This window comes from Monodelphis domestica, chromosome 4 (genome assembly GCF_027887165.1).
Source record: "Monodelphis domestica isolate mMonDom1 chromosome 4, mMonDom1.pri, whole genome shotgun sequence".
Taxonomy (NCBI): Eukaryota; Metazoa; Chordata; class Mammalia; order Didelphimorphia; family Didelphidae; genus Monodelphis; species Monodelphis domestica.
Window position 1 is genome coordinate 231,821,425 of NC_077230.1, and position 22,856 is coordinate 231,844,280.

Sequence of the window (22,856 nt, forward strand, 5' to 3'; positions counted from 1 at the left end):
GAGACTTGAAACAGGGAGACCAATTCAGAAGCTACCGCAGGAGTCCAGGGGAGGTGGAGGTGATTTACTTATCCAGGAAGTAGAGAATCTTTTTTTAAACCCATACCTTGTCTTAGGATTGATACTAAGTATTGGTTCCAAGGTAGAAGAATGGTAAGGGCTAGGCAGTTAGGATTGAATAACTTACAGCTAGGAAATGTCAACTGGCTGTCCTTAGGGGGTACAGATCTTTAGGTCAGAGGTTGTCCAGTCCAGTGAGGTGAAATTCAAAGAGATCAGGCTGCATATTGATTTAGAAAACCAAAATCTATTATCTGTTATATAGTTTTAATTTTGTCAAGTATTTCCCAATTATAATTTAGCCTGGTTCTAGCCACAAGTCTTGACACCTGATTATCTAAACCTGGTCATGAATAGCACCAAATATAATTTTTTTTGCAGTTTTCCAGGGTAGAGGATGTCTCACCTAAAAACTGCCTGTTTCCAATTACTTTGAAAAAATAGTCCAATTCTGATGCCTTTTTTTTTAAAATTCAAATCCTTTCTGCTTAGTAACAGCTCTAAAATTGAAGGCCAAGGGTTAGGCAAATGGGATAAAGTGCCTTGAGCAAGATCACACAGTTAGGGAGTGTTTTGAGGCCACATCTGAAACCAGATCTTCCTGACTCCAGGCCTGGTGTTCTATCTACTGTACTAGCTACTCTTCAATCAGGTGTTCCTGACTTCAAGGCCTATATTCTATCTACTGCACTAGGTCTTCCTGACTAATTATAAAACAAAAATAATGGAAGTGGACCAACAGCCAGACTGTCCTCATTCATACTCCCTCCCATCTTGAGTAATGCAATTGTTCCTTATCTAGGCAAGTCAAAGGACAACTGTTCAACAATTACAGACACCCTTTGGTTCTTGCCTAATGGAAAAAGTGGTAATTAAGGCATTAAATGGCAAATAGATTGAGGAAATGACTACATTTAGAACTAAAATAAAAATATTAAGCCTTTGCTCTGTGCAGCATCTAATTGACCATTTAGATTTGCTCTTTTGGGTATACAGAAGACAGGCAGATTCACCTTTCTAATTTCATAAGATTAAATTGATTCAAAGGGACCCCTCACAATTTTCTCATACTCCGTACCATCCTGTCATACTTCCTCTTGATATGATAATTTTTTAAAAAATGCCATTTAGGTAACTTCTCTGGAGCATTCCTTCACCAATGCAAAAAGTAAACAGAACAAGGAAAATAATAAACATTAGTCTCAAAAAAGTTAACATGACCATAAAACTACCAAAGTGGCATTTGGCAAGATGTACATTTAAGTCACCTAATTTGGCCTCAATTAGACCAGGAACATGTCAGTCACCCCCTCCACCCCCACCCAACGCTCAAGCCCACCCCTTTAGAGAAGACTAGTTTCCATCGTTACTATTAAAAACCCCCTATATACCTTATAAGCTTTTTTCATTTCACGAATTCACCTTCTAAATCAATTCCATTCTGTTCCACAAGATTCTTCAGGTGGTATTAAAATAAAAAGTATAAAATATAAAGTAGCCATACTTTTGACTATATCCCTTTCCTTTAATAGAGCTAAGAGTTTCAAAACCCTCTAAAATTCCCAAGTTAAACAAAATCTCAATTATCAATGTTAGTAGAAGGGAGGCACTATTAACTCACCCACTCCCAAGTTACATCTGGAATGATTCAATCTAGTATTTAAATAGTTTGAAAGAAGAGGATTCCCTTAATCTTAGGAAACCAGGAGCACAAAAGCAAGTTTTTTTTGACAAATGGAGAGAATAGAACAACCCAACAATGGATACAGTAAATGTGCTGAACAACTGATTTTATAATACTCTTTATTTGATTAAAGAATTTGTATTCTTTGTGTACACTGGAATGTTATATTCCCTATGTAATTATTTTACAGGGTTACAAAACTTCTTTCATTTTAAATATTACCCCAAAAGTAATTAAAAAAAAAAGTTCCTGTGAAACTAAACTTGACTGTTTTTTAAAAATCATACGGACAAGCAACTCTTGAACAAAATTGGATTAATAATATTTCTCACCTACTTAACTACATGACAAATTTCTTATCCCTGGCCCCCTCCCTCAAAAACCCTCACATGGAAACCAAGTTGGAGATGATGATTCCTCCCTGATGCAGTTAAGAGGGGAAAAAAAAGGAAAAAAAGGGGAGGGGGAAGGCAGGATGTTCCTTGGAAGACAATCCCAAGGCCCTTTATAAAAGTATAGACTGCTTCAAGCACACTCTCTACAAGGGAGAGAGCAGGGTTCTTTCATTGGCTAAAGGTGCATGAGTATTTTTATCCATGAGTTGTTTGCTTGTCCCCTCTGCCAGTGGCTGCAGCAGCACAGGGATGCATTTACTGAAGCAACCCTTATTGAGTTCAGTGGACACAAATCCAGGCTCGGCTGGTTTTTTTTCTTACTGATTTTTCTCTGAGTTTTTCTCTTATTGTAGATAAGCTGACATGGAAAACAAACCAGCACCTGATGCTACTGGGAAGAAAAGGATTAAAAGAAGGAAGAGGAAAAGTGGGCTTTTCAATAAATGTTTTATCTAGATGGAAGGTGTCACAAAGCAGAAAAATGGACCCATTCCAGGACATACCATGAGAAATTTCCATCTGCTTATTAAGGACCTAAAACTTGGTAGCAAGGGAAAATCCCTTTAATGTTACAGGTCAACGAGATAGTTGAGATCCAATGAATTCAGTTTCAAAAACCACTGTTCTGTTCCTGTCTAGGATTCTGAGGACAGACACAACATTCAGAATGGCCAGGAGGAAGGTGGTGGTTACAGGATTTTAAATGGATCACAAAGATTCTAAAAGTATGAAACTTAAATCTTTAAGCCAGAGGGCCTCGAATGGAATAACTGCAAGGGAACCTTGGCAACAGACATGATTATATCTATGGATGGATAAGCTCTAATTTGGGGCCCCAGGAGCAGCATCATTCTAACAGGTTTCCTATTCTTTCCCAAGTGAAGATTGTGAGACTACCAGACAGCTGCCACTTAGTCCCCAAAAGAAGGCAGCTACCACCTGTTCTTGACTTCAAATTCAATTCTCAGCAATATTCTGAATGAAGGACATCTTGGGTGTGTGCTGGGTAGAAGTAGGGGGAGGTGTGGTAGGGAGGGTGAAGGAAAAAGGAACAGGGATAGAAGACATTCTTTGTGTTTTCACTCCAGAACCCCATTATAAAAATCAAAACCTTCACTTCCAATTAAAGACCGGTCAGATCAGTTTGTTTCAAGGAGTGACAAATAAATGCAGTGCTTATGTACAAAAAGATCCTAGTGCCTGACTGAAGTGACCAAAAAGAAGGCTGGGAGTAGAAGGGATTAAAAAAAAGTAAAATCTCTATATGCAGAGAAAACCTTTAAAACAAAGAAAGTATGAGGTGCAACTGCATTAGGGAATGAAATGAGAGGTGGGGCATGGAAGATATTTAACCAGGGGTGGTATTCTCTGGGGAGCCTGCTTTCCTGCTGGCCAGAGAGATCTGCCAAAGAAGTCAGCAGCCTTTTCCCCCCTTAAGCTTTTGTCAATTCTTTGCCATAGAATGTCTCTGAGACCCTGGAACTGGGGATGAGTTGAGGGTCCTTGCGCATTTAGAATTGTGCGTCTTATCAGAAAAAAAGATTTCCAGTGGCTTGCAGATTTGGAAAAAACTCTTTAGCCATTGTGGGTTTCTTCTTTTATTTAAAAATCTTCCTTTTCCGTTCCCTTCTCTTGGTTTTACAGGATTTCATATTTATCCACAAGGAAGGTGGTCTCCGTGGAAAACCTTACAGGACTATTCCCGTCTACTTGGGTCACTTTGGTAACCTAGAAAAACAAACAGATTGGAGGTGGAGAAAGTGAACCTTTAAGAAGCTTATTAAATTTTCATTACAACCCAGATCAATCCCTTGAGCATAATGAAGAAGCTGGCTTAGGAGATCAAATGAGATATAGGTTTGAATATTAAAGAAATTCATGTCTCCAACTACACACGTAGAGAATAATGGAAAGGTCAAAGGCTACCTTCAATGCATAGTGGAAGGTGCCAGAATGCCAGCATACCCTGACTGTGGCAAGATGGTTTTTGGAAGTGTTTTGATTTCGACCACAACCATCTTTTAATGCCTCAACACTACTATGGTTTCATCTTATCCCCAGCTCACAAAAAAAAGATTTTGTTGTTTCCATCATTGCAATGCTACTACATCTGGATTCAACGAGAAAAACTATTTAAAAGACAGAAAATATGGAACAATTTTTCACTTCAAAGAATACTGGGGAAAGAAGGTGAGGTAGCATAGTATTCACATAAGTAAGCATAGGTCAAAGACTAAGTCTAGAATCAGGCTGGTGCAACAGTCTCTCCCTGCCAGTTACTACATTCCATAGACTACATAATAACCATGATTTGATAGCTTTATGGATAAATCTAGCTCAACAAGTAATGGAATCATGAAAGATTCTGACTGAAGATGTATCATATCACCCTAATTCACTATCATCACTTGACTGCTGCATGATTAGTTTGCCCTGATGGTCTCCTAACAAAAATCATCCTAGGCTGAGCCACCCAACTTATCTTCTGGCTTCAGATGGGATAACTGTCCCTGAAGTTTCTGAGATATTTTTGAGCGGTCATAAAGCCTTTATTCTGATGCATACTCTTTTGATAGTCTTAAGAGAAATAGTGCATCTGTTTAGAAATACTGGCACCCTGTTTCTTTATGTGACATCCAGTATAGATTAAGCTGTATCAATGACAAGGAAAAGAGTGGCTGCCCTTGGGAAGCATCCAGCAGAGGAAGCTAGAACTTCCTACCCACTTATCAGGGAGATGGGAAACTAAAGAATAGTTAGCCAATCAGCCCTACCTTTTCTCCCCTCTTTCCCCCCAAAAATAAAAGTAAAGAGGGAAGAAGACAACAGTATGTCTGGACTTGTTTATGATAATAATTTCATAGGCAAAAGAGGGAGCTAAAATGATGATCTAAAGGAATGATTCACATCATCTCACCACAGCTCTCCCTCAGAGTAATGGGAGTGAACTACTGACTAGTGTTATTCCCTGACTAGTTGATCTTCATACTAACCAAAGGGAAATAGAAGCACAGATAACTTAGAGATCATTTCTCCTGGATACTAGCATTTACATGACTCTTCTCCAAATTATGTTCTACTTAAGCTAAGATTAAAATGAATTAGCATTCTTTGAGCATTAAGTCATGGCAAAGTAATACTAAAGCATAAAAGTGTGTTGAGTGGCAGGAGGTAGCCAAGTCAAGGATTAAAAATATACCAAAATCACAAAGCAAATAAGCTACACATAGATTTGTCTTTTATAACTGCCAAACACTTTACACAAATCATTTAATTTCTCCTCAACTCAATTAGTCCTGGGGGCAAGAGGAGAAAGACAGAGCTGGTAAAGGACTTCCTTAAGGTCACACAGTGAATCAGTGGTGGAACAATCTATAAATATTACCAGCTCTTCTGAGATTCCTGCCCTTTTCCTAAAACTATGCCACTTACCAGCTACCATCTACCCAATTGCTTGAGCTGTGCATTGTTCCCGAGGCAAAGGTACCTGTATGTTGCAATAGTTCTTTTTGGAGATGAAGGAGACTTGCACAGGAAAGAAGTCATTAGGCTGCCCAGCAATGCTAAATTCTAGGCTGCCACTCTTATTTTTGGCATCAATCACTGGCAGGCACCACTCCAAGGTGTTTCGTCGACTGTCATGGCGATATTCACCATCAATTTCACCAATTACAGGGGCACCAACTCCAGACCTGTCAAAGGCAACGAACATACAAAATAAGCTCAGTTTGGCAAAAGTCAAAAGGAACTCATTAAGAGTGACTAGCTTCACATTAGATCAAAAGCAATCTTTTACATAGCCCTTGAGAAACAAGGCTCCAAATGAGGATAGGGACCAGAGGCCTAGCATCCTCATTATGGGACACTTATACTTTATTGCAAACAGTAGGCATTTAGCATGAGTATCTATGGGTCACTCTTGACTCTCATTCTGGCCTCAAGAAATATATTCTTTCTGAATCAAGACATAAGTCTCTGCAAACTCTGCATCTGATCTAACACTAGATTGTGAAATTAAGAAGAAATGTATTAAACACTGGTACAGATATACTTTCAGGTATTACTGGGAAAAAGCAAACTGGCACAGGAAAACTTTTCATATCCAAATCTTTAATTATTTAGAGCAGAGGTTGTTGAATTTGGGCTTTATAGACTATGATCTGGTTATATTTATAAGCCTAAAATCAGAAGCTGAACTTTAATTCAATAGGTCAGCATTTAACATGACAATGAAAGAATTCTTGGGCAAAGTGTCTAAGGGGAAAAAAATGAATCATAATGTGGGAAAGAAAGATTTCTAGTTATCCTTAGTTTACAAGAGAACTACTAACCAGAGCCAGTTAGAGAATATTTTTCACCATGGATGAAGTTGATTAATGATGTCATCCACTCCTACACATTCTAAATTTATTTTCCTTTAATTCTGCAAGTAACATTTTATGCTCGTGTTAGGACAGAGTAAATAAGGGGGACAGAAGAATTTCTATAAGGATGATCTAATGGACTAAAGGTTCTTCTATACATTATGGTCCTGATTCTATTTAGTGCCCATCTCTACATCCCCAAATCTGATTTTGGCCATTTCTGATACTAGCAGTTGCTAGAGGATAGGGGAGTGTGGGTTGTATAAGGGTCTCTTGTGGAGACTATTGCAAAACTGAGTGAAGACACAGGAAACCACCAAAACCACAATTATAGGGTAGATGGTAAAGTTTAAAAATTGTGGCATTCTAAAAATAGCTCAGTAAAATAAATCTTGTCAAATAAAACCCCACACCTGTCACCCAAGTCCAAGCTCTACAATGGCTCAAAGCAGCGATCTATTGTTCTAAAGAAAACAGTAAATAGGTTATAGATAATAATAAGTTGATTACTCTGTCAAAGGAAGCTGGTGATGAACTTAGGGGAAGTGCAAATGTATACTTTTTTGAATCCATATTTAAAGGGCAGGGTTGATAAAAGACTGGTGTACTATGTGAAGGCCTGAAATCATTTCCACATAGAAATCGGATATAAAATTACAAATTAAATTAATATTTTCTCCCTCTCAATTATCAGACTCACACTTCACTGAGTAATGTCAGAAAGAACTCAACTTTTACTCAGCACTTAGCCACAAATTTAGCATATCAAGCAGAAATAATATAGACTAGCCAGGGGAAAGGGAACAAGTATTTATTAAGCACCTACTGTATACCTGGCAATAGACTAAGCCCTTTACAAATAGTATCTCATTTAATCCTTATGATAACCTCTCAGGAGGGAGATGCTAATGTGATCCCAAATTTATGTTGAAGAAACTGAAGCAGAAAGGAATTAAGAGACTTTCCCAAAGTTCCATTGCCTGTAAGGGTAGAGCTGAACTCAAGTTTTCCTGATTTCAGGCCCTACACTTTACTCACTATGCTACCTGGCTGGAATATAAGGTTATGGTGTTAAAAAGTTACAAATAGGTGACTTTGGGAATAAAGGCAAATAAACTACTCAAAAGGAATTGACTGAACATGCCTATTGTGTGCATAAGACTAGGAAACATCTGTTATATGGAAATTTGAGAGGTTCATCTGCCTAAGGAGCTTAATTTATGATGACTCCCCAAAAAGTCACTCTTGTATCTGGGTGCCTCCAAAAATCCAGCCTCACCCATAACTGACACTTTGGTGGCTAGTGAGCAGCATGTGGAGGAAAACAAGCTGTCTAACTCATTTCTGCCTCTTTTTCTGTTCAAGCCTCAGCTAAAATCCTATCTTTTACAGGAAGCCTTTCTTGGTCCCTCTTCTTTACCCTGGAAGTAGCTTTTTTGCCCTTGGTTATCTCCCCCTTACACTGTGAGATCCTTGAAGGCAGAGTGCTAGTATGTAAATGATTACTGACTGATTTTGTTGAGAAATTGCTAATTTCTTTGGGACTTATGAAATTAAGCATTGAAAAGCTTGGCTCAATTCTTCTAGAAGAACCTCTTATTACATGGAAAGATTAGGACCTAAAAAGAAAACTGCATTGAAACATTAACTAGTCCATCTCTTAAAAAGGTCAACTTTCCAAGTTTTTTAGGAGGTTGGAAAAGGAAAAGTGAAGGCCCAAAGCCTTGATTTATAAGCTAAGCCTAGGGAAAATTATTCCACTTACGGGAGTGGGATGGTGATGATTACATCATTCAGTTCCAAGTTCTCTTCTTGTAGCTCATACTCTATGTTGACATCACAGCCGTTTCCACTCTCAGAGGGCCAGCAGTTAACTAAAGGGACCAAAGAAAGGCAGGGACACCAAGGTTTATTAAAAGAAATTACAGAATGTCAGAGCCGAATAAGACCTCAGAAATCACAAAGTCTGACTCCTTCATTTTAGAAATGAGAAACTGAAGCCCACAAAGATACTGACTTGCCTAAGGCCACTTAACTAATAATCAGCAGAACTAATTCTTAAATACATGCCTCCTAATTCCAAATTAATGATCTTACTGCTACAACATACTTTAAGAAGATAGCAAATCAGAGGTAACTCACTGCTATGATCCTCAAACATCCAATTTAGTAACACAATTAGAAATGGCCACTTTAAACTTAAACTACTGAAAAAAAATGCCAGAGGTACATTTTATATCAGAGCTAACAGCAGTTCAATTTTTTGCCAAAAGAGCCAACACTACTATCACTTCTCTCAAAATTCAATCTAGTTCAATGATACAGATCAAAGGCACTTACTTGTCAATGGAATGAAAGATTCCTCTGTGGTCTGTAGCCTCCACTTTAGAACTCCAACATCACTGTTGACTGGGAATGACTTCTCGGGGTTCTTCAAGCCAATTAGAGACTCTGCAGTAAACAGTTTCTTGTCCACATTTGGGTGGGTCTGATATGACAGAAAGGAGAAAGAAGAGTATTTATTTAAATTTGGATAAGACAAGATTCAAAGTATTCCATTTCTGGCCTTATGAAGTCCAAAGCTTTAACTTAGGGAAAAGAAATTCCTAAAAAAAGAACTAGTGACAAATCCCAAGAAGGGACTTCTCTCATAATAAAAGTTATAGGATACTTAAATGTTAATTCCAAATCCTGTTCCTCTCTATGGAAAAAATTTTCATGTAAAAGAAGTAAAGACAACCAACACCTTTCCAAATATATTTTACAGGGAGCTGCTTCATGGTGGGTTTAGATGTTAAACTGTTTTTTTAAATAAAGAGGCAGCAGATGGAAGAAAAGGGCAAAACAAAATTTCTAAATCAGCTCTGTGGACAGCAAGGTTATAATTGTGACCAGAGGGGATTCTTGCAATAGCAAAGAACTCAGTTGTTTGAATTCTAGAAGGTACACAGAAATACTAAATCTATTGTGAAAGCTCTTTAAGACCTGATCTCATCTTGAAATGGTGCTACATATACTTTTGGAGCCAGAGAAGATTTTCTCTTTAAGAAATAGTAGTTATAGGGGCAGCTAGGCTACTCAATGATAGAGAGCCAGGCTTAGAGATGGAAAGTCCTGGTTCTTTCTTAGAATTGATAGTAGTAAGTATCAGTTCCAAGGCAGAAGATCAATAAGAACTAACTGACTGGAGTTAAGTAACTTGCCCAGGGTCATACAGCAAGGAAGTGTCTATGGTTAGATTTGAACCCAGGACCAACCATCTCCAGTTTGGCTCTCTATGCACTGAGTCACCTAGCTGCCCCTAATGCCAATGAAATGATTTCTCACTTGTGAATGGGTATGGGAAATCAAGAGACTGACACAAAGTTTTTTTAAAAAGTAATCAAGCATTGTAAGGAAAGAAATCAAAGACATTTAATACATTTGGTTCTTATCATTTAGTCAACAATCTGAATAATCTTGCTTGTTCTGAACTATGACAATAACATTCACCTCTGCTATATATTACGTTGCTATGTTTTGTAACCTTATACAATAGATTTGAAAAGCCTTCTTATAATACCTAGTCCTTGATAGCCATTCTATGTGCACACATGAGGTAGAAGCATTGTTGATAAAACATAGAACACAGGCTTTCTCAGATCAGAGAATTACAAGGTATGAAATAACGTTATTAAATAGCAAAAACATTACCTTAAAACGTTGTGCTACTCAACCCTGTCACCTTGCTTCCAGATTTACCAACTTCAGGAGAACCATTACACAATTGTGAAACATTAGTGTCCATGGCAGAAAAGCCTCAAGATAATCTATTGCACACTCCCTTAGACAATGCAGATCTGATTTTATTTACCGATGATTCCTCTTTTATGAGGGATGGCATACGCTACACTGGCGCTGCCATAGTCTCAGAATTTACCACTGAATGGTCAGCTTCACTACCCTCTAACATTAGCGCTCAAGGAGCAGAACTCATAGCTCTAAAACAAGCTTGTATAATTGTCAAGGATAAAAAGGCAACAATTTATACAGATTCTAGACATGCTTTTGGCATTTGTCACTCAGTCGGAATGCTATGGCTCCAGAGAGGATTTTTAACCTCAGCTGGAAAATCTATAGCTAATGCAGAAATTATTAATGAAGTTCTTTCTGCTCTACAGCTTCTTGAAGCCCTAGCTGTAGTTCACTGCTCTACCCATACACATGGCACTGACCCTGTCTCTATAGGAAATGACTGAGCAGACGCCACTGCAAAGCTAGCAGCCATAGAAGGACCTGAATTAATTTTAACATTAACAACCACTGATGATTTATTTATCACTTTCCTATAATGAAAAGGAAGTGGAAAAATGGAAACAAAAATTCAAAGCAAAACAGATTAATGGAGTATGAGTGTCATCTGAAGGAAAACCCCTGCTCCCTAGAAGTTTCTATCACCAAATTTGCCAATCTATTCATAAAAATGGTCACTTTGGCACCCAGGGCATCGTGGACTCTGTTAAGAGAGTATGGATAGCCCCTGGTATAACTACTATAGCCTCTAAAGTATGCTCAGCCTGCTCTACCTGCCAGGCATATAATCAACATGCATTTCTTGGAAAAGCCTTTGGTGGGCGTCCTCTGGCTTACACACCTTTTGAACATCTACAGATAGATTTCATAATAATGCCAAAGGCTGGACATTATAAATTTTGTCTAGTCATTGTAGATCAACTGACCAGATGGCCGGAAGCATTTCCTGCGACCCGAGCCATAGTGGATTTTGTTGCTAAGATACTTTTAAAAGAAATTATTCCTCGCTTTGGACTGCCAGCACGTATTAATTCAGATAGAGGAAGTCATTTTACTGATTCTGTTCTAAATCAGATATATTCTTGCTTGGGAATAACTCCCAAATTCCATGTTCCATATCATCCCCAGAGCTCAGGCCAAGTTGAGCGGATGAACAAAGAACTTAAGACTATGATTGGAAAATTGTGCACTGAGACACATTTAAAATAACCTGAAATTCTCCCTCTGGCCCTATTTTATCTTAGAAGCAGGCCTAGAGGAGACCTACACATCTCACCATTTGAGATGCTTTTTGGACATCCGCCCAAACAGGCTAAACCTTTTCCCCCTGCATATACATCACTATTAGGGGGAGATACTACTATTGCTTCCTATGAATCTGGAGCTGCAGTACAAGCCGGACCACTAGATTTTTCTCTTCATGACCTGAACCCGGAGGTAAAGTGTATATTAAGAATTTCAAGCGTACTGGAGCAACTCAGCCTTCGTGGGAAGGACCATTCCAAATATTTAACTACTCCAATAGTTAGTCCAAATAGTTAACTACTCCAACATCTATAAAGATTGGAGAAAAGGACTCTTGGATTCATTGCTCACATGTAAAGAAAGCATCTTCTGTTGAGACTGATTGACTGTACCCTATCATATGCATTGGAGATAATAATTCATTGACAAGTGGATACTTTTCAAAAAACACACTGAATTACTCATTTTTCCTTATTTTTATTATTGCTTTTCTTTTATTTTGATTAGAATATGTGATTTTTCTCATTTCTTATACTAAAGGTACACATAATTAATATTATTTTTTTTGCAGTAATACAAGTTTAATACATATATATACACTTGCTATAATGTCAATGCATACCCAAAAGCTTTAAACTATGGGAACCTGCCATTTATTGATAAAATGTTATGAGACTGTGATTAATGTTAATGTATGATTCCAGAAAATGGGATAAAAACAAGGAGCATAGACTTAACCTTAATAGTGCCAAAAGGAGCACACATGAAATACTAACGTGAGACTCAAGGTTGTGATACTTGACATATGTTAAGTAGTAGGACTTCCTTGTATCTACACTCTTTGCAAAGTACTCATACAAGTACAAAATTTGACTATCATGCTGGCTCCCTATATCCCTGAGAATGACAAAAAGGTCAGACGAGGGAATGACATTCCTTCATCAAAATAGAATTCTAATTCTTTTCCTTCTTATGGCATGGCAACTTCCTGTAGCCTTGGCTACAAATGGCTAAGTGAAATATTACTGCATTCTGTCCTACAGACTTGTGGGATAGAAATTACTTTAAATTGGACCTATACAAGGACCTATTTTGAATTTTTTTCTTATGTTTTTTGATTGTTTTTCTCTTCTTCTGATAATTGACTCATATACCCCCATAACTCAACATTGCATCCTGAGCTGAACTGGATGTTTTTTAACACATACTTCAGGGGGTATTGTATTTTAATTTTAAATCCAAAATTTTTGATTTTTTGTTTGAGATTATGTTTTTATAAAAATCCAAGATTTTGATTTTTGTTCAAGAAAAGATCTTCAAGGAAGAAGCTTGATAACTCATAAATCCAGATTTTGATTTTTGTTCAAGAAAAGATCTTCAAGGAAGAAGCTTGATAACTCCTAAATCCAGAGAATGAATTGTTGCAGAAAGATGCAGAAAACCCACACTACATCAAGTAGATCAAGAATGAACTTTGGATATGGTTGACTGAACTGAAGTTTGATTGAATATTTATTGTAAATGTACACATTTATGCCAAAAGGGACTGCCCCTAATTTGGCTTTCTGTCAATGCACCTAGTAAAACATTGGTTTTGCTTACTTTCTTTTCTATTCCTCCCTAACTACTCTAATTTCCTCTTAGAAAATTGAATATTGTATATATCTGTAATTAGAAGTACGTTTAGGACTACAAGACGATTATGTTAAATGACCAATGGGGAGACTATTCTCCCAATGATCATCAGGGGGGATTGTGAACCTTAAAAATTCTCAGACCCTACTTCATAAGATTTGGTTAAGACCATTCCCCACTTTAAACAATGAAGGAACTTAGATCAGGAATGTGAGACCTCTACTCCACCCCTACTTAAGCCTGCTTTAGGGGAAGAAACTCCTTGCTGAACAATGAAAAATACTTAAACCTATACTTATAGTAAGGCAAAAGTTCTTAAGCTGTGCCTATTTTTAGATCTAATACAAAAGGGTGCTAAGTACCTATAAAGGTCAGGCAACTTGTGAATTTACAAGGAGCAAAGAGGTGAGAACTTACTCAGAGATTTTTTCAGGTGTGAACTTAATCAAAAGTTCAAGCCTTCTTAGGTGTGAATTAAGAATGGTCTGTCCTTTGAAAAACGTCTACTGTGATTGGTAGATGTGAGAACTTAGGGGAGGTGACATAGGAGAAAATTCCCTTTAAAAGGAGGCCTCAGGAGAGAGAGGGACACACATTCAGTTGGTGGAGTCAGCTGAGATGGAACTGGCCTAGTGTCTCTCTGAACACTAGAATCTTGCTTGGGACAAATCTTGTGGTGAGTGGATAAAAAACTGACTGATCTCTCTTTTAAGGCAGGCCTCAGCTGGTCTAGTCCTTTTCGTATTATTTTCTCTCTCTCTCTCTCTCTCTCTCTCTCTCTCTTTCATTTATTCCTTAATTTTGTATTAATTAAAATATCTATAAAACCCAGCTGACTTGGGTATATTTTAATAATTGGGAATTTTCCCCTGGAGACCATCTTATATTTGATTTAAAAACAAGACACTGTCTTGAAACCATATTTTCTGCGGTCACAATTTAAATCAACAACTCTTTTATCTGCCACAGTTTATAACTCCCACTAGTTTAATCATTACATAACCCTTAATGGGTTTTCAGGTCCTCTGCCTCCACTTACTTGTAGTTGTACTCCCTTCTTGTCATCATTTTCCACGTGTAGACGAATACGACCAAATTTGTCATCTGAGATTCTTAGCATGATCATGCCATGTAACTCCATGTTCTGTAAGCCTCCATCTCGTCCACAGGTCAATGCAATTTTTTCTTCAATCTTCATATGCACACTATAGGCATAAGAAAATCACTTACTCAGGTTGGAAAAAGAAAATGAGGTATTCTTCAATATTAAACCTTCCACTGCCAGCACATCTTTAAAAATGCTATTAATCTAGGCAGTATTATATAAGGCCTCTTTTTATTTTTACTGATCTCACTTGACTCATAAGGCTAAAAAACAGGGAATACTGAACATACTGGGAAATAGGATTGAAGAATTTGATTCTGGTCTGACTTTCTTTGACCTCTTAAAGAAAAAGTCTCTGGTACGAGGACCAAATTCTATATCCTGTACCTTAGAACAGTGACAGGGTGTACTTTATATACACAGGGGTTCAGCTAGTATTTATCTACACAATTACCAAGTGTAAAAAGTCCTATCTGGTTAGACTAACAAATTATTGATCCCAATTTATTTCCATATCTCTGAATCATCTTCACCAAGGTGCCAGAACACACTACTCTGATATTACATTTTTACTAAAAACAAAAAAACAAAACAAAAAACCTCTAGTGGTTTCCTCACTGTCTAATGAACAATAAACTATTAATCTGATCTGGCATTCAAAGTCCTTTACAATTAGGCTCCAATCCATCTTTCCTGTCTTAATGGGATCCTCCTACCTATGAACTCCATCTATTTAAAGCCCTCCCTTCTAGCAAAGAACTAGTCCTCCTCTATGAAGTGTTCACAGATGCTCCAATCTATGAACAAAAATGATCTTTCTCTTCAGATTTTTTTTTAGTACTTTGCTTGAACCTCTTCTTTGCACCAATTTAATCCCATTTATAAGTTATTTGTGTATATATTTTTCCTTCCGATAAGTCTACAAATTCTTTGAAAGAACAGTGTCATATACTCTATTACAAATATGAGTAATCAGACATGTAAGTAGAATTGCTTGTCAGCTCTGGGAGGGGAAGAGAAGGGGAAAGGGAAAGAACATGAACCATGGAAAAAGTCTAAAATTTAGGAAAAAAAAAGAATGATCCCATAAATATACATACACACACACATACACAACTTTCTTTGTATCCTCAGTTCTCAACACAGTACACCTTATAGTAGGCACTTATTTTATAACCCTTCAAGCCTAAGTAATCTATTAGGTTTATCTCAGAGACATTCCTGCTTCAGGAAATCTACAGAGGGTCAGCCATCCTGCCATTTCTAATAAACTGATGCAACACTGTTCTATTTCACATAGAACACAAAGGAAGTGAATATGCTTCCTTTATACAAACTTAATCGAACTGTTCTTCCAGACTCATCTTTCACTTGACCTCAAACCACCAGCAACAGTAGAAGGCTCTGGGCTTCAACACAAGAACGCTGAGCTGTGAATATGTAGCCTTGCTTAATAACTAGTATATAAAAGTTGTGGTTTTTTTTTCCCAACTTGTACTAATGTCCAGAGAGAGGAAAAGACCAATCTGAACACTTTCCCAGGATGTAAATACTTATAAGAATGCATATTCATAAGTCCACTTTGGATGAAATATTGATTTTTTTCCAGTTCAATTTAGAAGGATGAGAAAGATAATACCATGCTTACATGTAATGCATGCTTACAACTTCAGTTCACTAGTGAGGACCACTCTGAGGGATAGTAAACTAGACACTCCACAGGACTGCCAAAAAAAATAAGCATCTGAGATCAATTGAGGAAATAAAGAGTTGAGAAAAGGCAGGCAGGCAGTCAGTCAATCAGTCAACAAGTGTGTTATTGGCTCCTATAATGTGCAAGGTACTGTGTAAGGGCTAGGGATTACAAGGAAAACAAATGACTAACAGAAAACAAGCTTCTCAAAGAGCTCACAATCTACTGAGAAAGACAATGTATAAAAACTATATACAAATACAACATACAAAGATAACTAGCAGAGTGAAGGCACTAGTTAGCATCAAAGGAGATTGGGAAAGGCTACTTGTAGAAAGTGGGAATTTAGCTGGGATTTGAAGGAAGCCAGGGAGGTCTAGAGGCAGAGAAGAGGAGGGAGGGAATCCCCAGCATGGGAGATAGATAGCAAAAATGTACTTAGAAGATGAAGTGTCATCCTAGGAGGGATGGCAAGAAGGTCAGCATTACAAGACTAAAGAATAACTAGAGATGAATGAGACATAAGGCTGAAAAAGGTAAGAGGGGCCAGGTTATGAAGGGCTGAAAATTCCAAACAGATAATTTTATATTTGATTCTGGAGGTGATAGGGATCGTCGTTTACTAAATTGGGGGTTCGAGTGGGCGGACATATGTGCCGTGGTCAGACTTGTGCTTTAGGAAGATATCTGTGAAGGATGGAATGAGGCAGAGAAGTCAGTTAAATAGAAGGCTAATGCAGGTGTGAAGTGATGAGGGCTTGAACAAGGTCAGTAGCAGTATGACAGAAAAGAAGAAATACATGAGAGATGCAAAGATGAAACCAATTGGCTTTAATGACAGCTTGGCTATGGGGAGAAAGAGATGGTGAGGAGTCCAGAATAACATCTAGGTTGACAGCATGGGTGACTGGAAGGATAGTGGTTCTTTTGAGGGTAACAGGAACATGGAAAAGTTTGAGAGACAAGATAATTAGTTGTTTTGGATATACCTGATTTTAAGATGTTTAAGGGACATCTAGTTTGAGATGTTTGACCATATGAAATGAGAAATCTGGAGACCTGTTAGGTCAAGATAAGTAGATTTTAGAACCATCAGCATAGATATAATTGGATCAATAGAAACTGATGATATCACCAAGAGAAATGGTACAAAAGGAGAAGAGATCTAACAAAGGAGACTGAAAAGGAACAGTCAGATAGGACAGAAGAATCAGAGAGAGCACTCACAAAAATCTGGAGGGAAGAAAATAACAAGGAGAAGAGGATAATTATTACTGTTAAGATCTGCAGATGTCAGGAAGGATGAGGATTGAGAAAAGGTCACTAGATTTGGCAATCATTAGTACTTATGAGAAAGAATGCTCTCCACATCCAGAGAAAGAACTGTGGAAGTAGAAACTCAGAAGAAAAGCATATGATTGATCACATGGTTCGATGGGTATATAATTGGGGATGATGACTTTAAATGATCACCCTATCGCAAATATTAATAATATGGAAATAGGTTTTGAAGAATGATACATGTAAAACCCAGTGGAATTGCTTGTTGGCTCCAGGAGGAGGGGAGGGAAAGAACATGAATCATGTAACCTAAGTTAATTAATCAGTTAAAAAATAAAGAGCGGGTTTTAGTTGAACAATTAAAGAAGCCAAAATGTAGAAAGATAAATGAGAGTGAAGTTAAAAGAAATGGCAATCTGCTGTAGAAGACTGGATGGTATATAGAGGGATCTGCCTTTGCAAGGTCTATTTCTTTATGTGATGAGACAGTTAATGTGGACAGTGGGATTGCAAATCTATTAGGGAAGTATAAAAGGATTGCCTAGACACAGTAAGGGCCCATTTGAGAGATTATGTAATATAAATTCATAGTGGATCTAATCAAAACCATTTTGTGATTTTTTCCAGTATATGAATAGGAGTAAAAAGAGCAAATGGTGGGAGTAATTCAAGCCTGAAGCTCAGTAAGGCAAGATTAGCCAATAGGATAAAAAAGGCAAAGGACTCATGAGGACAGTAAAACTGAACAAGTTTACAAAGGGCCAAAATAGGAAAGGGACTAGTTTATAATCAGTATAGGAAGTAAGGGGCTGAGAGGCCACGATGAGGACAAAGAACAGGATTAGGGCTTGTAAGGCTAAGGGAGAGGCAGGATGACAACAGATTACGGTAAAATCATGAAACTTCAGAGTTTAGAAACAGAACATCTATGGGTGATGGCAAGATTATCTCTTTATCTGTTGTTGAGCTAGGATAGAGGTCATGTGAAATGAGTGAATCGAGAACCTGTAATATTAGAGTGTTTGAGGAAGTGTCAATATATATGTTGAAGTCCTCTAATATTGAGGCAGGAGTGAGGAAGGATAGAAAGACTATGAGCCAGGCAGTGAACTCATTGAGGAAAGGAGAATGTCCTAGAAAATAGACAGTGGCTACTAGAATTGACTGGAAGATATAAATTGAATGACCTCAAAGGAGAAGAGGTCACTAAGTGATAGTGGTAGAGAGTGAACTTGGAAGTGACAATAAGGAGCAGAAAGTAATTCAACTTTCCAATCTCAATCAGTGAATCAGAAAGGAGTGAAAGTGCAACCAGTGCTAGAAAGGGCAATCAAGTACTCTGTGTCAATAAGAAGGAACAAGGTCTTAGTGAGAGCCAGAAGATAGAAGGATTGGAAAACTTGAAAAAAAAAAGCTTTAAGATGAAAGCAAGTCTGTTACCTATGATGTAAACATTCCTGAGTAGAATTCCTGAGTAGAAAAGTAGAAGGGGTGAGTAATTTTAGAGTGTGATGTTGGGGTGGTTGAGTTGAATGAAAATAAGGCAGTGGGCAGGAGGGATAGAGAGAGATGGATATAAATAATGACAGCTGGGGGTTCAGAACTATTGGGATGGGGATATTCAAAAGAAGAAAGATGGTAGGCATAGGTTTTCTTTCCCAAGATGTTTCAAGATATTTTCTTATATATTAATATATTGCATCTACTTTAAATCTCATATTAAAAAAAAAGAACAGACAAAAGAATTTACAAATGCTTAAAAAAGGGGAGAGCTATATTAGTTATTGGATATATTAATACAGCAGAGGTCAATACCTACCTTTCCATGTTAACAGGTGGAGTGAGAACTTTGGCTGCTTCAGATGTACGCTTGCCTGAATTGGAGGACATAATGGTTTCGCCTTCAGATTTCAGTTTGTCCACAAAATTGTCTACTTCTTTCCCTTTGGCTCCAAGTTTCAAAGCCTTGCTTGGACCTGAAGGCCTAAAAGGAAGGATGAATGGTGAAATATTAGCTGTCTTAGAAAAATTTACTACAGGATAACAGAATATCAAAGCTTGAAAGAACCTTATACGGTAAACCTTGTCTGACTTCTTTTTTATAGAAAAAGAAACTGATGACTGAGGTTAGGTCAAACAGCTAAACTAGCAGGACAAGTGAGGAGTAGAACCCAGGACTGTTAATCTTAAGCAAGTACTTTAGAGGTAGCTGGTGGTAAAATGGATAGAACACTGGGCCTGGAGTCAAGAAGACTCAAGTTCAAATCTGATCCCAGACACTTACTAGCTTGTATGATATTAGCTAGGCAAGTCAAACTTATGTGTGCCCCAGTTTCCACAATTGTAACATGGGGAAAATAACAGCACCCATTTTGCAGGGACATTGTGAAGATCAAATGAGATCATATTTGTAAAGTACTTAGTATAATGTCTGGCATATAGTAGGCTCTAAATGCATGGATCAGTATTTTAGGGTGAATGCCCAAGACTTAAAGATTGGCCTGGAGAGAAATGGAAGTTTCATGGTATAGTGAATTTGGAATCAAAAGGGCTGGGTTCAAGTCTTAATTCTGACCCTTGCTATCTTTGTGAGCATGACCACATGACCACTCTAATGAGCCTCAATTTTCCAATATGTAAAATAGGGATATATGTGTGGTATTTAACCCTCATAGAATTGTTGTAAGGCTTGTATGAAAAAAGACCTTGCAAACTTTAAAAGTGTGATGTGTATATTTATCTTGCATATTCTTAAAGTTATACAACAACCAATTCTTAATGAATCCAGTTATCAAAGTTATGTGAATAGTGTGCTTCTAGGAATCAAAGATCCATGAATATAGCTATATATGTCCTAATGATCAAATTTCTTCAAGTTGCCCACAGAGAGTGCACATCAATAGATAAACATATCTCCAAATCAACTATTCCAGAAATGGAGATACATAGACATTAACTTATTAAAGGAACATTTACACAAAAGGAGAAATGATAATATTTCTCCCTCACCCCCATATTATGTGGTCAAGTTTTATACTTCATATTATTCCATCATGTCATTCTTTATCATTAGCTTGTCTAGTTGCCAGGTACAAGCATAAAAGATATACGGATAAAGTCTTCATTTGGCTTTTCTAGGGCTGCTGGTCCCACACCAGACTTATACCTGGCTGGTGCAGGTGCCACTTTTGTTTTTTCTGTTTCAATGATAGTCTCTGTGATCATGGCAGTTGTGCTGCCACCAGAAACTGCTGAGCTTCCAAATCCTCCAAAGCCTGGTGCTTTTTTGCCTTGTCTCTCAGCATCTCTTCGGGCCTGTTGTAATTCCTTTGCTTTACGCCTCATTTCAGCCTTGGCTTCACGCTCCTGAGTCTGCAAGAAAGAGGCACATGTGGATCCAATATTGAGAAAATGGTGTTCATAAGCAACCAGTTATAAAAGAAAAGAGAAATCCAGCCAGATCACTGGAAAAAGTCTAGAACATATATATTAAATACTGCAGATTGACAGAATCTCAGAATAGCACCAGTTTACCTCTCGAACTGCTCGGAACACCTTCTCCTCGTGAGAGTCCATTTCTGTGAAAGTCCGGATCTGTGCCAGATTGACATTCTCTCGGTAACCCAGGGCAACAATCTCATCAAAGGCAAAAATCAGGTCAAAGCAGTGCTCAGATATCTCATTTTCTTCTAAGGCTCGGCAATACTCGGGGATCTGGTCACAAATGATGAAAAATGAAGATATTTAGAATCATATCAGGAACAATCTTCCCAAGACATCCTCATATCCAACTTTACTAGGCTTAAAATGTCCCCAATCTGAACCTTTCTTATCTCTTTTGCCACTTTTTCTTCTTGAGAAGTAATCCTTATTGTCACAATGAATTTTCTCACTTGAGGGTCTTGCATGAGCAAAAAAAAAATTTTTTTAATATAAAATGTGCTATCTAAACACATAGCACTAAATAATAGTCAGATATACATAATGGCAAATTAAGTCATTTGTTCAAACTTTATAGATACAAACTTCAATTTGGCAAGACAAATTCTGAAATTAAAGTACGAACCTTATGTGATCCTTACTAAGTTCTGTTTAAAGACATTTCTTGGAATTGCTCTGGTTACATAAAATTTTCCTGGCAGAGGATAAAGTTATATTAAAAATGCTACAGAACTACATATTGCAAAAACATAATCAGCAGATATTTTTTACAGCTGTGTTTTTACTTTAGGATGAGTTCATGCAAACTCTCTCCAAATAATAACAAATTATGCCATTTTCCATTCTGAGTACTACTTGATAGATATCAGCATAGCAACCAGTTTGTTTAAAATATCAATCTGTTCAAATAAAGGTATGTTATATTGTTTCTTCTTCTCAGACTCTTTTTTAGGGAACATGGGCTCTCACAAAGAAAAAAAGAAATAACAAGTCAAATCTGATACTACAGAAGGAATTTTACCACTCTAGAAAAGAGCCGTAGGGTCTCCAGATCCTCCAGGATGTTACTATTTTTGGTGGTGATCAGAACCATGTATAGCTTCTCCATGGGTTGATAGACGTATCTTACACTCTCCGTCTCAACAAATGTGTGCTGCTTTCCAGTGTTCATAAGCTTAGGGAAAGCTGCTAGCAACCCCTCAATTCGAGTTCGGGTCATTTCTACAAACTGTCGAGAGACTATTGCCTTTCCTGCTTTTGTGCAGACGGCTGCTGCCAACAGCACCTGTCAGGAATACAAAGCATAAATATATTTCAACTTAGAGTTAAATATGTTGAAATACAACCACCCAGAGGGCAGCTAGGTGGATCAGTGGAGTCAGGCCCAGAAACAGGAGGTTGTGGGTTCAAAAATGGCCTGAGACACTTCGTAGCTGTGTGACCCCTTAGGCAAGTCACCTAACTCCCATTGCCTAGCTCTTACTGCTCTTCTGCCTTAAAACCAATAGTACTGATTCTAAAGCAGAAGGTAAGGACTTAAAAACAAACAACTACCAACACCAAAAAGGAAATTTTCAAACATGCTAGCCTTCAATTTTTATCATTGTCATTTTTAAAAAGGAGTTTATTTTCCCAGCATCTTCAAGAGACAGATCAGTTCTGTTGGGGGGTGGGGAGGGGGAAATCAAGGATCCAGAGAGATTTAGTTTACACAATGATTTAATGATAGAACCACCAGGAAAATACTCATTTATAGTCCAGAGATCTTTTTATTGTAGTAAGTAAAAATATGAAGTTAAAAATAAGAACAAAAAAATTGACTACTATGTTTTTTGTACAACTTAATGAACAGGAAAAAGAAAAACCTATTTTTGGATAATAAGTTCTCTCTGTGGAATATTTCACACACTGTCAGAGTGTTGGTTGGTTCTACTGAAGTGCCTTTTCTCTTTCTTTTAAAAAAATTCTGTTTTAAGAGATGGTTCACTGGGTACATCAGGGAATATGGATATATTCAGAAATGAAAGTGTAGGTTTAAGACAAAAGATAGCAATCAATCAACAAGCATTTGAGTCTACTATGTACTAGGTACTAAAGATAGCAATTTTTAAAAGTTTAAGTTCTTTCAAGTTTTAATAAAACTTTTTGTTGCTGAGATCTT

At 37.5% G+C, this 22,856-nt stretch overlaps 1 protein-coding gene across 2 annotated transcripts in view; it reads right to left on the minus strand.

The window, feature by feature from the left end:
* Positions 1–1,846: 1,846 nt before the first annotated feature.
* Positions 1,847–22,856, minus strand: part of ARCN1 (archain 1) — a 37,802-nt gene continuing 16,792 nt past the window's right edge. For both annotated transcript variants that reach the window (XM_007494695.3, XM_007494696.3), the window contains 9 exons: positions 21,717–21,980; positions 20,789–20,968; positions 20,421–20,626; positions 19,074–19,238; positions 14,215–14,380; positions 8,844–8,991; positions 8,269–8,377; positions 5,627–5,831; positions 1,847–3,867 (listed from right to left, as the gene is read on the minus strand). In XM_007494695.3, the coding sequence (XP_007494757.1) occupies positions 3,778–3,867; positions 5,627–5,831; positions 8,269–8,377; positions 8,844–8,991; positions 14,215–14,380; positions 19,074–19,238; positions 20,421–20,626; positions 20,789–20,968; positions 21,717–21,980 (1,533 nt within the window). In that variant the 3' untranslated portion in view covers positions 1,847–3,777. The remainder of the gene's footprint in view (positions 3,868–5,626; positions 5,832–8,268; positions 8,378–8,843; positions 8,992–14,214; positions 14,381–19,073; positions 19,239–20,420; positions 20,627–20,788; positions 20,969–21,716; positions 21,981–22,856) is intronic.